General features: G+C 34.8%; 2 protein-coding genes across 2 annotated transcripts; one reads left to right on the top strand and one right to left on the bottom strand.

Moving 5' to 3' along the window:
* Window positions 1-8,586: 8,586 nt before the first annotated feature.
* LOC104242865 (small ribosomal subunit protein eS7-like) lies at window positions 8,587-14,307 on the bottom strand. The gene is made up of 6 exons (XM_009797979.2): window positions 14,200-14,307; window positions 13,567-13,651; window positions 13,390-13,463; window positions 10,539-10,662; window positions 9,365-9,547; window positions 8,587-9,064 (listed from the first exon to the last, which is right to left on the bottom strand). The coding sequence occupies exons 2-6, from the start codon at window positions 13,639-13,641 to the stop codon at window positions 8,945-8,947; spliced, it is 576 nt and encodes a 191-aa protein (XP_009796281.1). The 5' UTR covers window positions 13,642-13,651; window positions 14,200-14,307; the 3' UTR covers window positions 8,587-8,944.
* A 3,444-nt stretch (window positions 14,308-17,751) lies between these two features.
* Window positions 17,752-20,564, top strand: LOC104242867 (transcription factor BEE 1-like). Its single transcript, XM_009797980.2, has 6 exons — window positions 17,752-18,319; window positions 19,124-19,243; window positions 19,358-19,423; window positions 19,543-19,611; window positions 19,712-19,789; window positions 20,248-20,564. The coding sequence occupies exons 1-6, from the start codon at window positions 17,963-17,965 to the stop codon at window positions 20,371-20,373; spliced, it is 816 nt and encodes a 271-aa protein (XP_009796282.1). The 5' UTR covers window positions 17,752-17,962; the 3' UTR covers window positions 20,374-20,564.
* Window positions 20,565-20,898: the final 334 nt, after the last annotated feature.

Genomic DNA, 20,898 nt, shown 5'->3' on the forward strand with positions numbered 1-20,898 from the left:
CCGGGAAACAGAAGGTTGCAACAAGATGTCCCAGCACAAATTCAGGCGCATGAGTCAAAAGGAAGAAAGGACGCGTCTTGAAAGAAGCAGCTGGTGAACATTAAATCATGCCCAGCATAACAAGTCTGATGAAGAAAGCCGTACCCACCAGAGGAACCGCCGAAAAGCTTGATGAAGAAAGCCATGTCCCCAGCGGACCGAGCAAAATGATGAAAACTGGTATTCAGAAAAGCAAAGGGCCAGTATCATTCCAAAATTCAAGGAAGAAAAGCACCGAAGGAAACACAAGCCGACAAGAAAGCAAGGCAACAAGAACAAATTTTAGTCTAGCCTAGCTTCTTGTTTTCTTTTAAGCACGGTGTAACAAGGAGATCGGTAAGCAGTGATAACAGCATGCAACAACAGTAACATCGCAGTCCCACGGTAGTCCCAGCTACCAAAAACTTCCCGAACTACATTGACCTGATTCCTGTTTAGCCCAGGATATGTAGGAAACCTTTGAAGCAAAGGTTCGGTCAAATCTTTTTCAAAAAAAAATAAAAAAAATGCTTCACACGGAGTACTCGGATGGGCAAAAATCGCTCGCTTTATCTTTGCACGAAAACCCTTCGTGTCTCCGGGCAAAGAGGGGCAGCTGTAAGCACGTGATTTTTGCCCTATATGAGAATTACTCCCAAAAAATTCAAAAATAAAATAATTTTTCTTGGTGTGCAATTTTTGTGATATTTTGTGTAACTATTTGTATGTTTGTCTATGCATGTTTATTTGATTAATAAAAAATACAAAATATGTCGCATTTTTGCATGTAGGATTTAATTCTACAATTGTTAGTAATTAAATTTGTTTACAAAAATTAAAACTTACAAAAATAGGCATCTTTTGCATTTTTAGCATTTAATGTCCAAATGAACAATTTTATGCTTAATTATTACTTAATTGTGCGTTAATTGTTATTGGAAGTTAATTTGCGCTTTTATAACTTAATTTAGTTCTTAATAATAATTTAAGTACTTTTATAATTTAGTTTTAGAAAAATAAAAGAAGAAAAGAGAACAAAAATACAAAGAAAAATCGGATTGGGCCACTTCTTCAATTTCAAACCACAGGCCCAAATAATTGCCCAACTTTCCCCATGACCCGGTCCGTTTCAAACCGGGTCGACCCGGTCCGCTCCATTAACCCAACACCCCATCTTCATTTTTGTCCAACACAAAACAAAACCAAAAAAATAAAAAATAAAAGGTGAATTATCACTATTAATAGTTTTATTTTTTGTTTTTTTTATATATAAAAAAAATCCGAAAATATTTTATTTTTATTTTTATTTTTTTAAAAGAATATATAATAATTTCGGGAATAATTTAAAAAAAATAAGAAAAAGGGAAGTATTGAATAAAAAAAATATAAAAGTAAAAATAGGTGAAATTCTCTTCTTTTTTTAAAAAAAAAGTAAAAGAATGTAGAAAATTTAAAAAAATAAAACGTTTTGTGGAAATTTTTAAAAAAATTTAAAAGTAAAAGAAGGTTGGAATTAAAAAATAAATATAAAGGTATCTGAAAATTTAAAAAATTTAAAGTAATTGAAAGTAGCATTTTTAAAAGAAAAAGAAAAGATAGTGGTTTGTTTTTTAAAGAAAAGTTAAATAAAGTGAGATTCTCTTTTAAAAAAATAAAAAGTGGGATTTTAAATAAGATAAAGTAATTAAAGTTGGAATTTTAAAAATAAAAGTAAATAAAGGTGAGATTTCTTTTTCTAAAAAAATAAAAGCAATTTGTAAGTGGGATTTCTTTTAATTAAAAAAATAATAAAATAATAAAAAACAAATCTGAAAATTTCGAAAATTTTGCTATAAATAGAAGAGAAAATTTAGGAAGAAGGGTGGAAAAAAAGAGAGGAAAAACTAGATAGAGAGAAGAAAAAAAGAGGGGGCGGAGTGAGAAGTATACACCCGATATACATTCTGGATACACTGAATATACAGGGGCAGAATTCATTTTGGAGAGTTTTGAAGTTGAAAAAGAATAGTTACTGCTTCATTGCCTCGCTTAAGATCTGAAATAGTCAGAACCTTCCTGCCTTTTACTTCTTCTCTATACTTGGAGTCGTTTATAGTCTCCTGGGTTTTCTGCTATTCCTACTGTACTGGTTTGCGGTGTTGCTGAATCTGCTGTTGCTGTGTTATTACTGCTGCTGACTTCTCCTTCTTTTGTTCTTGTACTGCTGTTTCCAGGTACACATTTGTACAATCTCGGCTTGAAGCAAAAATGAAATATTAATCAGGCTTTGTTCCTGTTGAATTCCTCCTGTTTAGATTTGTGGTTGAATATAATTTTCTTTTCTTTGTATAAAAATGTAGTTGATTGATTAAATTAGTAACGATGTCACATATGTATAACTTCTTCATCTAATAATGTTAGTTTAAATTAATCAAAGAATAGTTAATCTGTTTTGATATTATGGTGTGTCAATCTCACGTTTTAGTATTATTGAATAATAGAATATAGAATGAAAGCAGTTTTTCTTTGTACAAACTCGGTCGCAATTTTCCATTCGCATTAGCCGTAAACTAATAATTAATAAGTTACGTTTTTAGCATGTAATTAATTAAGAGATTTTCTTTTATTTTAGAGACGAACTTAATAGGAAAATATAGTCACTGTAGGTTTATCCTTTTAAATAAAAATGAGACGAGCCTCGACAAACAAAAATGCACAAGCTGCGGGGCCCTCTAAATGTATATATTAAAATACTTAGAATTCGGGACAGGCCGTTTAGCGAATTTTACGGCCTTCCCAAAATAACAATACGCTAGTTGCTTTAGGCGCACCTTTAATAATTTAACCTTCTTAAACACGGGTGCACATTGATGTGACCCAAATCCAAATCTCAATAGAGTCAAAATGTGTCGACGACCACGGGTACATTGATTGTAACGCGGTTCGGGATATATTTTCACAACGTTGCAATTCCTTGTAGAAAATAATAATAACAATTATGAAAGCGGTAAAAAGTTAAAATTTGCACATAAGTTCATATTTGTATAAAATCAGATAATCAAGCCGAATATAACAGTTGAGCGACCGTGCTAGAACCACGGAATTCGGGAATGCCTAACACCTTCTCCCGGGTTAACAGAATTCCTTATCCGGATTTCTGGTACGCAGACTGTAATATGGAGTCATTCTTTTCCTCGATTCGGGATTAAAATTGGTGACTTGGGACACCCTAAAACTCCCAAGTGGCGACTCTGAAATAAACAAACCAATCCCGTTTCGATTGTCCTTTAATTGGAAAAAACTCTCTTGTACCCTCTCGGGTACGGAAAAAGGAGGTGTGACAACCTTTTCCTCACAAGCATTAACTTCTTGAGGAGTGGACTCGATGGGCTTTTCCGAAGTTGGTGCCAACGGTAGGTCATCACTCTTTTCTTCCCCTTTGTTAGCATGGTAACAAGAGACATCAATGCCCTCATGGGAAATCTTCGTGCGGAACCAACTTGGTAAGAACTCCTCCAAGGTCACTGGATGTCGTGGCTTTTGAGGATGGTGCACCTCCACTTTTGCTTTCTTCAAATATTCAACTGGATTCCATCTCCTTGGTCTTTTCACCATCATTTTCCTGTTGGTTGTCCTATTGATTCTTTACGTGGGCTCCTTTTGTGGTGCCTACGACTAGTCACCAATGTCCAACCTTCATTATCATCAGGTTGATTGACTTCAGCTTTTTCGCTCTCCAATAACTCTTCATCTTTGCTTTCTTTAAAACCACATAATTCATCCGGACTGAATGAGCCAAAGGTGATAGAGATTTGGTTTGCGCTTGCTTTCTCATCTTCAAGCACGATCTTCTTTTCGCGAGCCAAGTCCATGACTTTGTCCTTGAAGACAAAGCACTTCTCCAGAGGGTGGCTTACAAGTCGGTGATATTTGTAGTAATTTGGGTCATTTGTTTTCTCAGCTTCATTTGGAGATCTCCGGAAGCTCAATAAGATTTAACTCGAGGAGTTCTTTGAAAATGGCTGGCACATCAGAATCCAGAAATGGGTACTCCTTCTCTTGCATTTCTTTTAGAGTCAACTTTCCACTTGGGTTTATCTTGAAAAGAAGTGGATTTCATACTCTGCTTCTTGCTCACCTTCGTCGTGAACTTCACAGGTGACGTGTTGACATTCATAGATTTTTTTCTTTCAGACTTGGGTACGGACTTGCCCCACTTCCTGACTTCTTGCTTATCATTCCCTTTGCGAGGTTCATAGATGGGGAGCCTTTTATTTCCAGCGGAGGCCATGCTCAATTTCATGTCATGGGCACGAGTTGCAAGTTCTTCAAATGTGCCAGGCTTGATATCTTGCAAGATGTAGTGCAATCCCCAATGCATGCCTTGGATACACATCTCTATGACTGAAGCTTCACTAAGCTTGTCTTTGCAGTTGAGGCTTGCATTCCTACAACGATTGATAAAGTCGATAACTAGTTCCCCCTTTCGTTTACAAGTATTTGTAAGTTCTATCATACTCACAGTACGTCTCGTACTATAAAAGCGATTGACGAACTCTTGCTCTAGTTGATCCCAGCTATCGATAGATCTAGCCTCGAGGTCCGTGTACCAGTCAAAAGCATTTCCTTTTAGCGAGTGGACAAACTGCTTGATGAGGTAATCTCCATAAGCTCCAGCATTATTGCACGACTCCACGAAGTGTGCAACATGTTGCTTTGGGTTACCTTTACCATCAAACTGTTGAAACTTTGGAGGTTGATAGCCATCATGCATCTTCAATATATCGACCCTTGCAGTGTACGGCTTTGCATATGTAAGGGTGAATTTAGCAGCAACTTCATATTTGTTCTTAATGGTTCCTTCAATGAACTCATTCAGTTGATCGATTGGAATCATCCCTTCAGATGAGATAGGGATAGCCTTAGTGGATGCTACTTGTCTTGGGGGGGAGTCACTCTCTAGAACTTCTGGGAGCTCGCCGGGTGCATGGGTGGATTCTTCTTCCATCAAGATTCCCACCCTGTATGTTAGCTTGTCAATTCTAGCCTTTTGATTTTGCATGCATTTGGTCAAGCCAGCGATTGCTTCCGTCAAGTTTGCTAACTGCTCCTCCATAGATGAAGTGTTTGTCACCATGGCTTGCATGATTGTCGTGGACGACGGAGAGTAGCATGGATTTTCACACATATTGATCATTGATTGGCTCACGTGATGTGGTGTAAGTGGGGAGGATCCATCACTTGAAGCATCATTATCTTCCTTCACAGCTGAGTGCTTGGATCCGGAGAGGTCAAGTAGAGCAAGAGTTTTCTTTATCTTTTCAGTAACATCGCTTCCTCCTTCAGGTGCGTTTGTGGAAGATCTTGCTCCTTTTGAGGATGAAGATACAAAAATAGGTATTGATGCGGACGACACTTGGGGTGCTTGTTGTCCTAAAGAGCTCGCTTTGCTCCTCGTAACTGGTCCGAAGCTTCCAAAGGTAACATCGAGGATGCTTTCCACATCAGCATAGAACCTGGAGTTAGCAGCCTTGGTGGAAGTTGAACCGGAGTTGATTTTCTTTGAAGCCATTTCAATGTTCTTGGACTTTGGTGATTGAAAAGTTTAGATGAGAGATAGAGATTGTCCCACTGGGCGTGCCAGAATTTGTAGACAATAAATTATGTCGAGAAAATAAAATCAAGATTGAAAAATATCGCAACAATCGTAGTATTTTATTTCGAATATTTGAGTGTACAATCTCTATAGTTCCTCTGATTCTACTTTTTTAATATAAATTCAAGGGCCTTTGAGCTTGATCTTGAATTTATGTTTGTTGCCACGAACGATGATCTTGTTCTTGAGCTTGAGCTTGATTGCTTGAATTTGACCTTGATTTGTTCTTCGTTCTTGAGCTTGAAATTGATTGCTTGAAGCTTGAAACTTGTAGCGACATTTGCGGCGTTTGATCCACGAGTTCTCTCTTGCTTCTTGTTATAACTTCTGGTGTCTTTTCGGGGTTATGAGGACCCCTATTTATAGTTGTAGGAGGGAAGAGTTGTGATACGAACAAACTCTTTCCGACCAATCAAATTGAAGTGTGACAAGGCCGCATTTGATTGGCCAGAACATGTCACTTGCACACGTGGCGCGATTGCATGGGCCTTTAGTGTGACTTGACATGCCTTGTCATTTTGACACGTGACATGATCCCATTGGCTCTTCCGTTTGACTTGGTGTGCCATATCATCTGGCACGTGGCACCAAACTGGGCCTCTAGGAAGATGACATCTTGGGCTTAATGAAGTGGGTTCATCACTTTAGCCCAATTAAATGGGCTAGCCGAATAGATTAAGACTTATTTATTTAATCCATATATGTTGGACTTATATAATTAATTCAAATATATTATCCCATAATATTTATTTGGACCAATGTATCTTAAACTTTAAAATATAATCCAAATTATTGTATGGATTTAATTTTAATAAAATTTATATGCCTACAACAAGTTATGCTGATATTAATTATGTTGAGATTAATTATATTGGGATTATATATTGGAATTAGTTATTCTAGTATTATTTTTTATTGACTTATTTGGTATGTTGTATTAATCCTGTATTTGTCAATTTTACTGCTTTATCCTGGGATAACTTACTATGAGATTACTATTCCACCCTCAAGTAGGTATAAATTATACCGGTACTATTTTTAATCCTAGGAAGATAACTTATTCCAAGATTAGTAACCAAAGAAGGGATAAGATGGTACAAAAATTTTATCCCAAAATTATTTTTGCATATCGATCATACGAAACGACCCCGGAGGTCCTCGAACTAATAAATAGATCGATAAGGCTCAACGACTGTGTTGTTTTTTCTTTCTTTTTTTCTTTTTGAGTTTAATTCTAGCCAACATAATTAAAAAAATGAAATTCCCTTGTCCGCAACAAAGAAATCAGTATATATAATGTGGTGCTCTTAATTCCATTTATATTACATTTGTTGCCAGCACATATAAGGATCAAGTTTTTATGTGACTTGCTATTCATTATCTTGCACGCTATCCAGGTAACATCCAATTATTCCTGCAATATTACCCAAAAAAAAAATTATTCCTGCAATTGTTATGTTATATTTTATGTTAAAGCTAAAGTTATTAGTTGGGAGAAAGAGCGAATCAACAAGTGCTCATTTTAACGGATCTTCTGAAACACACAATTCCTCATCTCCACAAAAAGTTGGAACTGAATGATCTGAGATGATGAGAAATCAACATCTATAGAATTGATGGACCAACCATGGCGTGGGAGGTGGGATATATCAATAGCTCTCATTCGCCACAAACATATATCTCGTTTTTTTTTGACAAACATTCGTCTCAGAACGGTAAATATAGCCCTCAAAGTAGACGGTCTTGAATTTTTGTCCATGTTTACCTCATGGACAAAATTTTAAGTTTAATAAGTGTTGGCTCTCGCTTGTCCATCATAGTGGCTCTGGCCTGCGTTACATTTCATGAGTATATTGTGGACTTCAGACCAATTGAGAGATAATTTAAATTGCTTGAATACATTCAAGAGGTCATGGTTCTCTCAATTCTGGCATCCTTTGTCCCACCTAATCTACCCACCCTAACAAGTTGTTTGCTGAAAATTCAAGAAAAGAAAATTGAAAAGTGGGTCACTCAATTTACCAAGGCAATAGAGTAAACTGAACCTGACACCCACCCTCCTCAGAAGTAAAAATGAATGAAGAGAAGCTAAAGCAGGGAAAAGAACAAAAATAAACAAATATGTGACCAAAGGTGAATTCAGAATTTAGAGTCAATAATCTAATATATGCATACATTAGTTTGTTTTATACGTATATATAATTTGAGCAATAAATTCACTTATAAAGGCTTCGTAATAATTTCTCTAATTACAAACGGACAAGTGAATGAGTGATTTGTTTTAAAGATTGGTCCAAAGCAAAGACCTCATTTGCTTCGTTAAAAGATGATTGGAATATCAAATTTTGATAGTCCTACAATGGGGTAGTAAAAAGTCCATTTAAAATTTAAATCCTTCAACTAATTTGGTGGTGACCAAACTTTGGCGTAAGACAAATGTTTAATAACTTGTGCTCCCCCAACTCAAAATCTGAAAACGACATGTCCCCAAATAGTCTCAGTGTCACTGTTTTCAATTTAGACTTGTTTACAATATGCACAGATGCCGCAGATCTGAACTAAGTTTTGGTCCATATGTGACAACCGAGAACCTATGTACCCCTTTCTATCAGCGTGATAAACAAATCAACACATGTTTCCCTATTAAGCAGCTATTTTCTTTTCTTTGTGACTTCTAACATTTCAAGAACCGATCAGCTAAACAATGTTTTACCAGTTACTGCTTCCGTTAAGAAAAAATTGTCAGCGTCTGATATGACCAGGGCCATTTTGCCAAAAAAGAAAATGTTTTAACATTTGGTTACTTCATCAAAACATCATATTTGCCAATATTATTATTGACATAATATTTTTGAAAAAAAAATATTTTCCACTCTACAACCAAATACCAAATATTTTCATAAAAAACATTTTCTCCAAAAAAAAAAATAGAATGAAAATAAAATATTTCCTTAAGAAACTTCTAATCACTATCTTACAACTCAAAGTGCTGCTAAGTGCAAACAGCTTGCTGAGCAGATACTTGCACTACTACAGTTGAGGAGCCCAGGATCAGTTTTAATCAGCTCTTCCAAGAGCAATATCCAAACAATTGAGCTGACACAGACCAAGAGCATAACAAACGAAACTAAACTCAACAAAGAGGGCAGTAATCTAAAGAGCTAAGAGAAAGCAGGTAGCAATATTACATTGTTCCTTAGCTTCTAGATAAAATAATATAAACACCAAAATTTCAAAAACTGACTAAAATGTGTTCTTCAGCATCGCAGTACCAAGACCAGCTTTTATACCCTAAGCCTCAGTGATGGGGTACTCAAACACAACATCTTTGCCCGATAGCTTCCTGTAAACAGCTGAAAAAGTCTCCAGCTTGTACTCGGTGTTGTTTCGTTCCTTTGGGTCCAAGAATACCTAGCCATAAAAGTGCTGATACTATCAATAACTGTGGCAAGTGAATATTTTAAGAAAGAAAACAAACATAGCTAAATAACCTCTTCAACCTTCACATAATTAATAATTATCCCTAAATTCTAAATTGACCTTAACATGTTTCAGGAACCATCATTTAAACTGTTCTTCGATATAATTAGTGAAAGTGAACAAACTCCAAGTGACAAATTCTACTTCTACTTCTACAACGTTTTCCTATTAAACATGAAACACAAACCATTCAGCAACAAAACATTATAGTAAATTGTGCCATAAACTTACCTTCATTATCTTGGATCCGTCAACACGATACCTAACACGCTTCCCAACAATCTCAGCAGGTACAACTACATCCTCCAATATGGCATCATGAACAGAAGTAAGAGTCCTGCTACGTGGCCGTTGAGCAGCAGAACCTCTCTTTGGAGGCCTCGCTATTCTCCGGGTGGCAATGAAGATTACATCCTTAGAGAAATAGCACTTCATTAAATTCCGAAAAACACCAGCAAGATACATTGTCATACACAAAAAGGCAACAAATAAGATAGCTAATACAACTATTGCAACTAAAATATAACCATATATAAAAAGTGCAGTGTTTATGTGCATTATAACAACAATCAAAGGAAAATAGCATAACTATGTGTTGACCATAGAGGGTTATTCTCACACCGCATCCAACTAGCATCTATTAGGCATAGATACGTTTGGACAATGTAGAGAAAGCACCAAGGAGTAATATGAGTTGAACTAGGGTGAAGAGATTAAAGTTATGAATTAACTTTCTCATCTTACTAAAGCTCTCATAAAAAAGCTGCACTTAAAATTATGTCCTAGTTGATCCACTTCACGATGCACTAAATGGGGCCAAAAATTAGAAGTCCACCACAGTATATTCTTAGTGCAATAAACATCCAACAAGATACTAACTAACAGAATGATTTCAATGATGCCTAGAATTTGCACGAAAGTAGCAGTATAGATGACGAAGGCCAATTACTGAAGATCTTCATTTCACGAGCATGATAGCAAAGACTGGGCTCCAACTTCTACACCTAGATAGGTTTCCATAAATCAGAATAGCAGCAAACCATGATTCAAACATAGGTGCAAATACGCCGTACAAGAATAATGTCAAAACCACTAGGATCACGAGCCAACCTCATATACGTGCATTTCTCAATGCAAATTCCAAAATGTAACAAGAAAACTTTTCCTCCTTAAATATAAGAAGAATGTTGCCCCAATCACAAAAAACGACGCCATGGTAAATCTTGAAGCCAGCATGAGAGGCTCAATATTTGACATAATTGCATTATGCGGAACATTTAATTCCAGATAACCATAACTATTCATAACTGTTCAATATATGATCATTTCAGATAAGAAGACTCCAAAAAATTCAATGCTCGAATATATACTCAAGAGACTACTAGGAAAAGAGTTCAATAGCTACCTTCCCACTGAATTTCTTCTCGAGCTCCCTAACAAGGCGGACGTGAATCTTGCAGAAAGCTTTTCTCAGCCTGTAGGGGACATGGATAACAACAGCCTTCTTGTTTCCTGACACATCAATTTGTCTGCAGAAACAGTCCAACAAAACCAATCACAAGAAGGAAATGTGAAGCATATCTCTAAGTTCTATGCGCTGCCTCGTAAAAAATATTACAGAATCAGGTCACTTACTAGGTAATTACCGGTAAATCTCTTGATAAACATTAATTGGTAATATGATAAACATTGTAACTAGGGGTGTCAATGGTTCGGTTCGGCCGGTTATTTTATAAAATTTATACCATACCAATTTTTCGGTTATTTTATTATGCATAATAAAAATTATACTTTTAAAAACCGTACCAATTATGTCGGTTTCTCTTCGGAATCGGTATGGTTCGGTTAATTTTCGATTTTTTTAAAAATGTCACTAGTTAAAAGTAGGGCTGTATTGTGGTCCGGTCCCGGGCCAAACGGGCCTAAACGTGCCGGGACAAACGGGCCGGGCTGAGGCGGTCCCGGGCCAAACGGTCCCAATGTGTGGAACCAGCCCACGGTGGTCCTAAGCCCACATGGTACCGGGCCTAACGGGCTTTTTTCGTTCCGGGCTATTTTTTTTAATTTTTTTTATTTAAGGCACTTTCTTGTAAATTATATATGTATATACTAGTATAAATTGCTTATATATAACTATATAAATATATATAGTATGTATAGTATGTATAGTATGTATATAGTTTATATGTATTAGAGATATATATAGTGTCTTATATATGTGTGTATGTATATATATATACATACAAATATATATATATATATAGGCTATTTTTTTTTATCTAAGGCACTTTCTTGTAAACTATATATGTATATACTAGTATAAATTGCTTATATATAACTATATAAATATATATAGTATATATAGTGTGTATAGTATGAATATATAAGGGTGTATTATATATATATATATATATAGTTTATATGTATAAGAGATATATATAGTGCCTTATATATGTGTATGTATATATATATATATATACACACATATATATATATATATAGGCTACGGTCTCCAGTAAATTTATGAACTAGTTGAGACCCACAAGTTTTACACTTAGCCTTATTTTGTTCTCTTAGTTGAGTAAAAAAGTGTCAAACAAGAGATGTTTCAGGCCGTTTAGCAGGTTGTCTATTAAAAGTAGGGGTTACTATAGGAGGGTCAGGCGAGACATCATTTGGGTTATTAACAGGACTAGTAGGTGTATCATCTAAATTCGGTTGCGTTTCATCTAAATCATCATTTTCCTCATCATTTTCAAAGATAGTTTCATTAGGATAAAGAGCATTCATAACTTCTTCATTTAATTGTTGACCCGGTGCAACATCATGGCAAAATTGACTATCGGAAAATTAAAACTTAAGAGTTGGAACGAGTTTACCGAATTGACGAACAACTTCTTGAAAATTGAATATCGTTGAAGACTTGAAGACATGAATACTTCAATTCACCAACTTCACAATTTTTTACGAAATTGCAATAACAAAGTAAGCAATTATAGAAGAAAATTAGAGAGATTGATGAATTTGTGAGTAAAATTGAAAGAATTGGGGGGGGGGTATTTATAGTTGAGAATTGGGAAAAAGTGTAATTATAAAAAGCTTGGGGTTAAAGCAAAGTTTGGAGGCCAAATGGCTATTTTTTAAAGTGCATAACAGACCAATTTTGGGGCCCGTTTGGCCTGGTTGAACCAGCCTAGGCCCGCCTGCCGGTCCCGGGCTCACGGGCTATTTGTGTTGAACCAGCCCGCCGCGGTCTTTTGCACCACTTAAGCCCAGGCCCAATTGAACCGGCCCGTTTGGACCGCGATCCCGGGCCCAGGCCGGCCCACAGTACAGCCTTAGTTAAAAGTCACTAGTAGAAGCAGAATACAACAATATAAGTACTTTTAGAGGACAGCCTTAGTTAAAAGTCATTAGTAGAAGCAGAATACAACAACATAAGTACTTTTAGAGGACTTAGCAAAACTTTCTAGACATTTTTACTTTTTAAAGGGTGATGATTTATGAAAATATGAAAGATGGTCAGAGTATATATCCATCAACTATTCGACAATAGCGTAAAAGAAACTAAGCAAAAACAAAAAAAAAATATAAATCATCCTAGAGAAAAGATATTAAGTAAGTTGGGACTCAAGAATAAAGTCTATAGAAGATTAAATATTCGAAAATACAAAATTTAAATCATACAAAAGAAAAAATATTCAATACACTGTAGTTTGCTACTCATAATTGCTAGAATACCTTGTGTCTTGCTAGTGAATATGTTGGAAATAATTTAGTTTCAATAGTAGTATACTAGTATAGGAATTGGATTTTAAGTTTAATTACTTGTTGGCCTAGTAATCGTTTTCATAATTTCAACGCCCAAAAAAACTTAATGTTTTACTATTTTTAAACTTAATGTATAAATATATTTTTCCTTATTATTCGGTACGGTTCGCTATTTTTCGATTTATTTTCATAAGATAAAAAACATACTCTAATTATCGGTACAGTTATAGATTTATATAAAAACCTACGATTTTATTAAAAGAAACCTAAAAATCGGTTCGATGCGATACGGTTCGGTCGATTTAGTCGATTTTTAAATATCCATTGAGCATTGACACCCCTAATGGTAACTAACCCATTAAAATTCACTAATGGTGTAAAATATCTTTACATTGTCAATGCATATAACTTAACATTTGTTTTTTTAGAAGGATATAACTTAACATTTACTAACAACAGAACTATGCAATTTTGCCAACTCTTACACTGCTGAATTGATGTATAGGTCCTTCAATTCGCTCTTCAGCTCTTGGTTGGTGTTTTCCATATCAAACAAAGCCTGTTCAACAAAAATACAGTAAATTTTTTCAGAAACATTGTATCCATACCAATTTTTTAGGTCCTGAATAACTAGTGCCATAACAAAAAAGAACAAAACTAACCTGTGCAACAGACTCCTCAAATTCAGTAGGTTCAGCATCTTTATCCTTGTGAATCTTTTGCCTTGACGTGTACATCTTCACAGATCTAATAATTCAACAATTCAACCAATCAATCAATCGACATTTCAATCCCATACTAGTTAGGGTTCGCTATATAAATCATTTGTATCTATTCCAATACATTCAGGCTCATTACATTATCATTCAATACAATAACAATAATAACAACGACCCCGTATAGTCCCACAAGTGGGGAAATCCCCTATGGCCGGCGGCACATGGTTAGAAACTTGGTGGATAATGAGCCTGTCCTTCTACCCTTATCCACTTAATAATTCAGCTGATTAAACAATGGAATAATAGAAAATAAGCATAATTAATAGAACGACGCATAGTAAAAACTAATCTACCAGCAAATAAGAAAGAACGAAATTTTACTTGATAAAGCAATATTTTGCATACAAACTCTAATAATATCAGCTAAATGAGTGTGACGTTACAAAAAAGATACTACAAAGCTACTCCTGCGGCTAAAACATACTATTTCCTTCGAGACAATGGGTTAAACATTGAATATTGAAGTATAAAAATTAAATGCAGCAGTCTCATAAAAAAGGTGGAGGAGAATAGGACCTGTGAGAGAAAGACAGCAATCAGCGCCGGCGAGAAACCCTAGCTATGTTTAGTTTGAGAGATGAAGAAGAACCCTAGGGTGAAATGGTGTTTAAGGAAGGGATGAAATGGATGGGCTTGAACTAGTCGATTGAATTTGGGCTCGTTACCATCTGTATTGGGCTTGAGCTGTAACCTTTACAAGGCCCAATATGCAGAACCCGTTATGATATGATAGATATTAGGCTGCGTTTGTTTCAAAAACAAAAATGGTGAAAAAAATACCAGTAATATTAAAACGGATATGACATGAGAGCTAGAAGGAGGGCTAACCTCCGACCTTGAGGTTAACAGCCACACGCTCTAACCAACTGAGCTATTCCAGCTTTGTGTTCCCTACAACACAATATATTTAACTACTTTGTATTTTAAGTAACGGAACACTGGAGAAGAAGACTAACTTTAAAAAATGGATATATTAGTAATTTTTTAAACCTAGGGAAGAAGCAATACAACTTTCTTTTAATATAGTTCATCTAGGGAATATTATTTTTTATATAATCATGGGAAAAGGTTCAAATTTGCCTTTGTATTTCGCGAAAAGATCTAATATTACTGTCCGTTAAAAGTTTGTCTCATCCAAGTTCTCACCGTTATAATTTTGGCTCGAAAGTACCCTTAGTCTTTAATGGACCAATATTATAATTTATATAGGCAAAAGGGTTAGATTTGCCCTTGTAATTTCTGAAAGGTCTAACTTTGCTCTTGTGGTATTTGTGGTATGTGGAAGGTCTAACTTTGTCCTCTGGCATAGCCACGTGGAAAATTTATGTGTTAATCCAAGTTCAAAATTTCCCTTGTGGTTCAAAGTTTGGTTTAGCCCTGTTCCTGCGGCTATTGATTAATAAGGCCAATTTCGAGCTAAAAGTGTAACAACAAGGATATAGATCAATCAAACTTTTAACGGGGAGTAATATTAGACTTTCTCGCAAAGTACGAGAATGAAAAATATTTATAAACCAAGAATTATAAAGGATCTTTGTTCTTCCACGTGTTTATGACTTATCTTAGGTCAAAGTAGTTTTTCCATATTCTTTAATTTATTAATACTTCCAACGGATGATTTATGGGTTTTTCCCTACGACGTTTCTGAATTATTCTAAGGAAAAGGGAAAAAAGAAGACGTATTGCTTCTTTCCCTATGAGTAATCAAATAATGGTCTCACCTAACTCTGATTTAATTGGTTCCTTAGTATTGAGGTATGATATCGACAAGGAGTAATGTGATTATTTAAGACCTTAATAAAATGATTGTTTCTTAATTCTGAGGGGGTGAATGTCCAATCACCAATAAACCCACTTTGATTTGATACTGATTATTTGTAACCAAATTAAAGTGCATGCACATCATTATCGATCCCTTAATGGGTCTTATTGCTTATCTTTCACTGCCACTTTTACGATTTTTAAATCCACTCATACCACAAAAATGCTTCTCCTTCCGTCCCGAGTTAAGAATTTAAGATCGAATAAAAGATTTTTAAAATTTATGGTGTAAAATAAGTCATAAAAAAATTATGCAGATATAAACAACACAGTAAAAATAAGATAAGAAGTTTAAAATAAAATTACTACTAAATACAAAAAGATGTCTTTTATTTGAGACTGACTAAAAAGGAAAGAGTGTCACAAAATAGATAATATAAAATTAATCATAGTGATGTGTTTAATACTTGAGAAAAGAGACCAGCACACGAAATTGCAGCTACTGATGCTCTTCGGTCGCCCATGATTTCTATTAAATTTTGTGAATTCACTTAAAGTTTAAATTATTAGATGAAATGGAAATGCTTTTATTTATTTATTTATTTATTTATTCTACGATTAAAATACAACCCTTTTTAAGTGTAATTAAATCTTTTAATGTGCAAGTAAACCCTTATAAGACTTAAATGTTGAGCATAAAAAGGCCCTTGGAAGACTGATGAGATTTCTAACTAGAATCCCTATTTTAACCTAACCACGCAAAATTCAAGTTGGAATTTTAAAAAATATAAATTCCAAAGTAAAAGTAGAAAATACAATTGATCTTCTTTCAGTAAGTGGATAGTTCATAATATGAATAAATATTTCTGCTTTTTCAGGACTTTCTAAGGTACAAATAATGAAATTTTGAGATTTTTACGGTAAATCACCATAAATTATGTTTGAACTAAAATATTTAAGCATAAATTGTCAACATTCAAATAATTTTACCAGTAATCGATCATTTTCTATTTTTCGCCACCAAATAAAGTATTTCAAGTTTTAAAAATTGAATAACTATGGTGCTCAAGTCAAAAATGGATACATTTTGCTAAGACCAATTAAAACGGGGACATTCCGCTAAGGCAAGTTCATTCGGAGGATACGCCATGCAAAGTTTTGTATTTTAACCTAACTACGCAAAATTCACGTCGTAATTTCAAAAGATACAAATTCCAAAGTAAAAGTAGAAGATACAATTATATCTCCTTTCAGTAAGTTGATAGTTCATAATATGAGCAAGTATTTTTGCCTGTTGTAATATCATGTTAAAAATTGATATCTAATCAATAAAGCAATGAAAGGAGTGGCTCCCCATCTTGATATGACTTTTTAGATGCTCTTGTAGTAGTAGTACTATTTAAGCATTAAATGCGTTTATTGGCAACTTCTTATGACATTCAAAATAATCCTTTTTCCTTTTTCTTAATAAAAAAGAATTATGATAATTCTGTAAGAAAAATGGACTTACATTACTATTAAATATTTTATTTATATTTAAATGTTCGAGTTGTTCATGGTTCTTTTCTGTTATATATGACGTGTCATTCGTGCCCGTTAACTTAATATATTATTGTTACTATTGTTTGCTACTTGTTGTTTTATCTCCATTGTTCCTTGAATCGAGGGTCTATCGGAAACAGTCTCTCTATCTTTATAAGGTAGGGGTAAAATCTGCGTACACACTACCCTCCCCAATATACTAGATTCGTTGTTGTTGTTGTTGTATATTTAAATGTTCGAGTTTGATGATAGTCCATAAACACGAGCCCAATGATAAATATGATAATTGATTATTGTGTTGTGTACTTTATGTATTTGGTGGGTATAGTATGACGGTGAGTGTAGGCTCAACCCAATGAAGCTCGTAATGGAAGGCTCATCAGGGTTTCATTAATTGCAGTTGTGTATGGTAGTTGTCTCATTGACGCTGCTATATTGGAGAAAGGGTAAAAGAGATGAAGGTCAATTGCGGCATAACTCAAACAAGTACACAACCGCTCTTGCTAATCCAAATTATATAGTTGCGCCGAGAGTCTTCCGGAAATAGTCTCCCTATCTCGGGTTAGGGATACGCTCTGCATACACTAATGAGATTCTATTGGATTGTTGTTGCATATATAGTGTTCTAACATCATGTTTGATCTGGGTTATATCGTGTTAATATTCATACGAATTGGGCTCATAATCCCAACTCCTAATTCAGGGTCCCAGGGAATTGTATACATCTCCTGAGTATGGTCCATACGGGGAACAAAGACACAGACCCCAAATTTCCAAGTGGCAACCTCAAATTGCTTCACTACTATTCCATTCTTTAATGAAAAAACAAATTGAAAATTTCACAAACAATGCTCAATTTTGCCCATACTCTCTCTATATATATAGATGTTAGTCACAACCTCTCTTATCATCAGAAAACATACACTTGACATCCCTTGTGAGCTGCAAATTTTATAATAATACACCAAAAGTTGCTATGGCTTATCATCTACTCAATCCAGACATGCAAATCAATAATCCACCATTTTCTGTATTTAACATTGACTCCAGCTTGAATTTCAATAACCCCACTTCCTTGGATATGTCAAACCTCAATTTTCAGAGCTTTGTTGGATTTTCCAATGAAAATATTATAACCCAAGCACCTGAATTCCCGGTTTGTTTAACAGAAAATTTCAATGGAAATTTTCAAGAAGATGACAAGAATAAGGTTATAATCCAAGCTAGAAATGATATCAATGAATGCAAGAAGAGGAAAATAATAGAGACCCCAGAAAGCAGCTCTGCATATTCATCTCCTGCAGTTTCTCGGAGTGGGACCAAAAGAAAAACTGTGAGTAATTCTTGAATTTTTTTAATTGTACTTAGTACCAAAATTAGGAAAGGACACTCCGGTGCACTAAGTTCTCGTTATGCGGGGAATTCGGCCGGACCACTTAAGAATTTAACTTGCAATTTAAAGCAATTCTTGAGCCACTTATTCCATTACACTAGAAGTTTTCCTTACGTAGGATTCAACAATTTATATATACACAATTACTATTAATTTTTACCCTGTTTACATAATATAATTTTCTCGCGAAGGGATTCAATTAAACTCCTTTTAAGCTAACGACAAAGTTGTCTTCGTGTAGCTTATAGTATAGGTCACGGTTCAAGCTGTGTAAGCAGTACTAATGCTTTTATTAGGGTATGTTATTTATGTCACACCCAGGGGAGGATTCGGGGCAGAAGGGTGTTCATCCGAACCCTCTTCGCCAAAAAATTACATTGTATATATAAGGTCAAACTTTTATTTTATGATTATATATTATATTTTGAATCCACATTGACATAACCCAACATCTTAGCTCACTGCTAAGGGGGCTCATAATCTCCTTAATGTCGCGACTTCCATTCATTGTCGCTGCAATTTTTTTGACAAACCCATTTAATGAGTTTTTTACTGTTCACTCCTTTAAAATAATGAATTCCCTTGCTCGAAATCCTGGATTCGCCCTTGGGTGCGGCCCTTTCATGGACCCTGCATGAATACAAGATGCTTTGTTGATCAGACTGATTTTTTAGTTTCTTGGGTGATATAACTCCGCCCCTGTCTATATACATGGTGCTTATACCTCAGTTTGGACATTTGCAGAGTAAAGGAAAAGGAAAGAAAGTGAAAAGTGATGAAAAGGAAGAAGACAACCCAAGGCAAGTGGTGCATGTAAGAGCCAAGAGAGGTCAAGCGACTGATAGTCACAGTTTAGCTGAAAGGGTAATTTCCTATTTTTCTCTCCTTCTTGTAAATTCTATTTTTCATTGTTTGGTTTATTGTTTTTCCACATATGAACTTGTAATGACTAATGCATTTTTTTTTCTATTAATTCAGGTGAGAAGAGGAAAAATTAATGAAAGACTTAGGTGTTTGCAAGACATTGTTCCTGGATGTTACAAGGTAATCTTGATTTCTATCTTTGAACAATATATTTTAATTTTAGTACAAAGATTAAAATTTCTCTCAAGTAAACAGACATAATTTTAACATAATAATGTTCCATTTTAATCAAATTGCAGTCTATGGGTATGGCAGTAATGTTGGATGAAATAATTAACTACGTGCAATCCTTGCAAAATCAAGTGGAGGTGAGCTGAAATTAGTACAATTCCTTTTCTGATTGACCCAAAAGAGAGAGAACAAAGATTGACTTATTATAAAAAAATAATTTTTTTTTTTTGGATTCAGTTTCTTTCCATGAAGCTTTCTGCAGCAAGCACATATAATAACTTCAACTCAGAGACAGACATTTTGGAGACATTGCAGGTAATCTTTTATACTTTTCTTGGTTCACTCAAGAATAATTTAATATGCATTGATTAAAGATTAATCAGGGTAGATTAAAAGTTACACACATACATAACATAAAAAAAAATTATAATATTATAGTGTAATTTAATATGTGATAACAAGTTACATGCCATTTTTATCAACTAGCAAATTAGTAGCACTTATGATAGAAATTTACTTGTAATTATTTGTAAGTGATATGATTATGTAAATATTTTTTATATTGCCAATTTATTGAACGAAGGGGAGCCTTGGAGCAACAGTAAATTAAAGTTGTCTCCGCCTGATCTATAGGTTCCGAGTTTAAGTGGTAAAGCAACCACTAATACTTGCATTAGATTAGGCTACGTGAATGCAAAATATTTTGTGCACGGACTAGCTTTTTATTGCCAATCTATTAAACTTAAACTCATTAGGATAATTGTGTGTTGCAGAGAGCAAAGGCATATGAAGCACACACAATGCAGAAGCTAAGGAAAGAAGGGGTGGCTTCTTCTAATCAAATTGGCCCTCTTGACCACACTTTTGGTTGCTATCCCCAGTTGCCTTACAACACCTAAAGATTCTGATCAATATTCAACCAATATTTCTCCCACTTAGTAGTATACACACATTTGTAATTTTTGTACACATGCAAAACTCAGAAATTCGATTAATTAATATACTTGTATCAACCTCACATTACAGTTCTTGCGTTCGAATTTAACAAAATTATTGAAATTAAATAGTACAAACTATCCTTCTCTTTCAACCTACTTAATTTTTTTCAGTTTGTTACTGTTTGAGGCTATTTTCTGTTACTGGTTTTGTTGTTGTTGTTGTTGTTGCTGTTACTATCGTTGTCTTTCTCCCCTTTTCCTTATCTCGTCCTTCGTCTCTCTGTTCTTTCTTTCTTCTTCGTTTTCTTCACCTTTCCTTAAGCCGATGGTCTATTGGAAACAGCCTCGCTATCTCGCCAGATAGGGGGTAAGATCTGCGTACACACTATCCTTCCTAGAACTCACTTATAGAATTATACTGGGTATGTTGTTGTTGTTAACCTACTTAATTTTTTCAAAAAAGGGCTGAAATTATCCCTGTACTTT

The sequence above is a fragment of the Nicotiana sylvestris genome, chromosome 10, assembly GCF_000393655.2.
Source record: "Nicotiana sylvestris chromosome 10, ASM39365v2, whole genome shotgun sequence".
Lineage (NCBI taxonomy): Eukaryota > Viridiplantae > Streptophyta > Magnoliopsida > Solanales > Solanaceae > Nicotiana > Nicotiana sylvestris.

What these genes read in the sequence shown, in the direction of transcription:
- LOC104242865 (XM_009797979.2), bottom strand. Translation starts at nt 13,641, where the DNA reads ATGTACACGTCAAGGCAAAAGATTCACAAGGATAAAGATGCTGAACCT. An exon ending in CTATACATCAATTCAGCAGT is followed by an intron (nt 10,663 to 13,389) that starts GTAAGAGTTGGC and finishes CTGTTTCTGCAG; the next exon opens with ACAAATTGATGTGTCAGGAA. An exon ending in AGAAGAAATTCAGTGGGAAG is followed by an intron (nt 9,548 to 10,538) that starts GTAGCTATTGAA and finishes TATTTCTCTAAG; the next exon opens with GATGTAATCTTCATTGCCAC.
- LOC104242867 (XM_009797980.2), top strand. Translation starts at nt 17,963, where the DNA reads ATGGCTTATCATCTACTCAATCCAGACATGCAAATCAATAATCCACCA. An exon ending in GTCACAGTTTAGCTGAAAGG is followed by an intron (nt 19,244 to 19,357) that starts GTAATTTCCTAT and finishes CTATTAATTCAG; the next exon opens with GTGAGAAGAGGAAAAATTAA. An exon ending in TTGTTCCTGGATGTTACAAG is followed by an intron (nt 19,424 to 19,542) that starts GTAATCTTGATT and finishes ATCAAATTGCAG; the next exon opens with TCTATGGGTATGGCAGTAAT.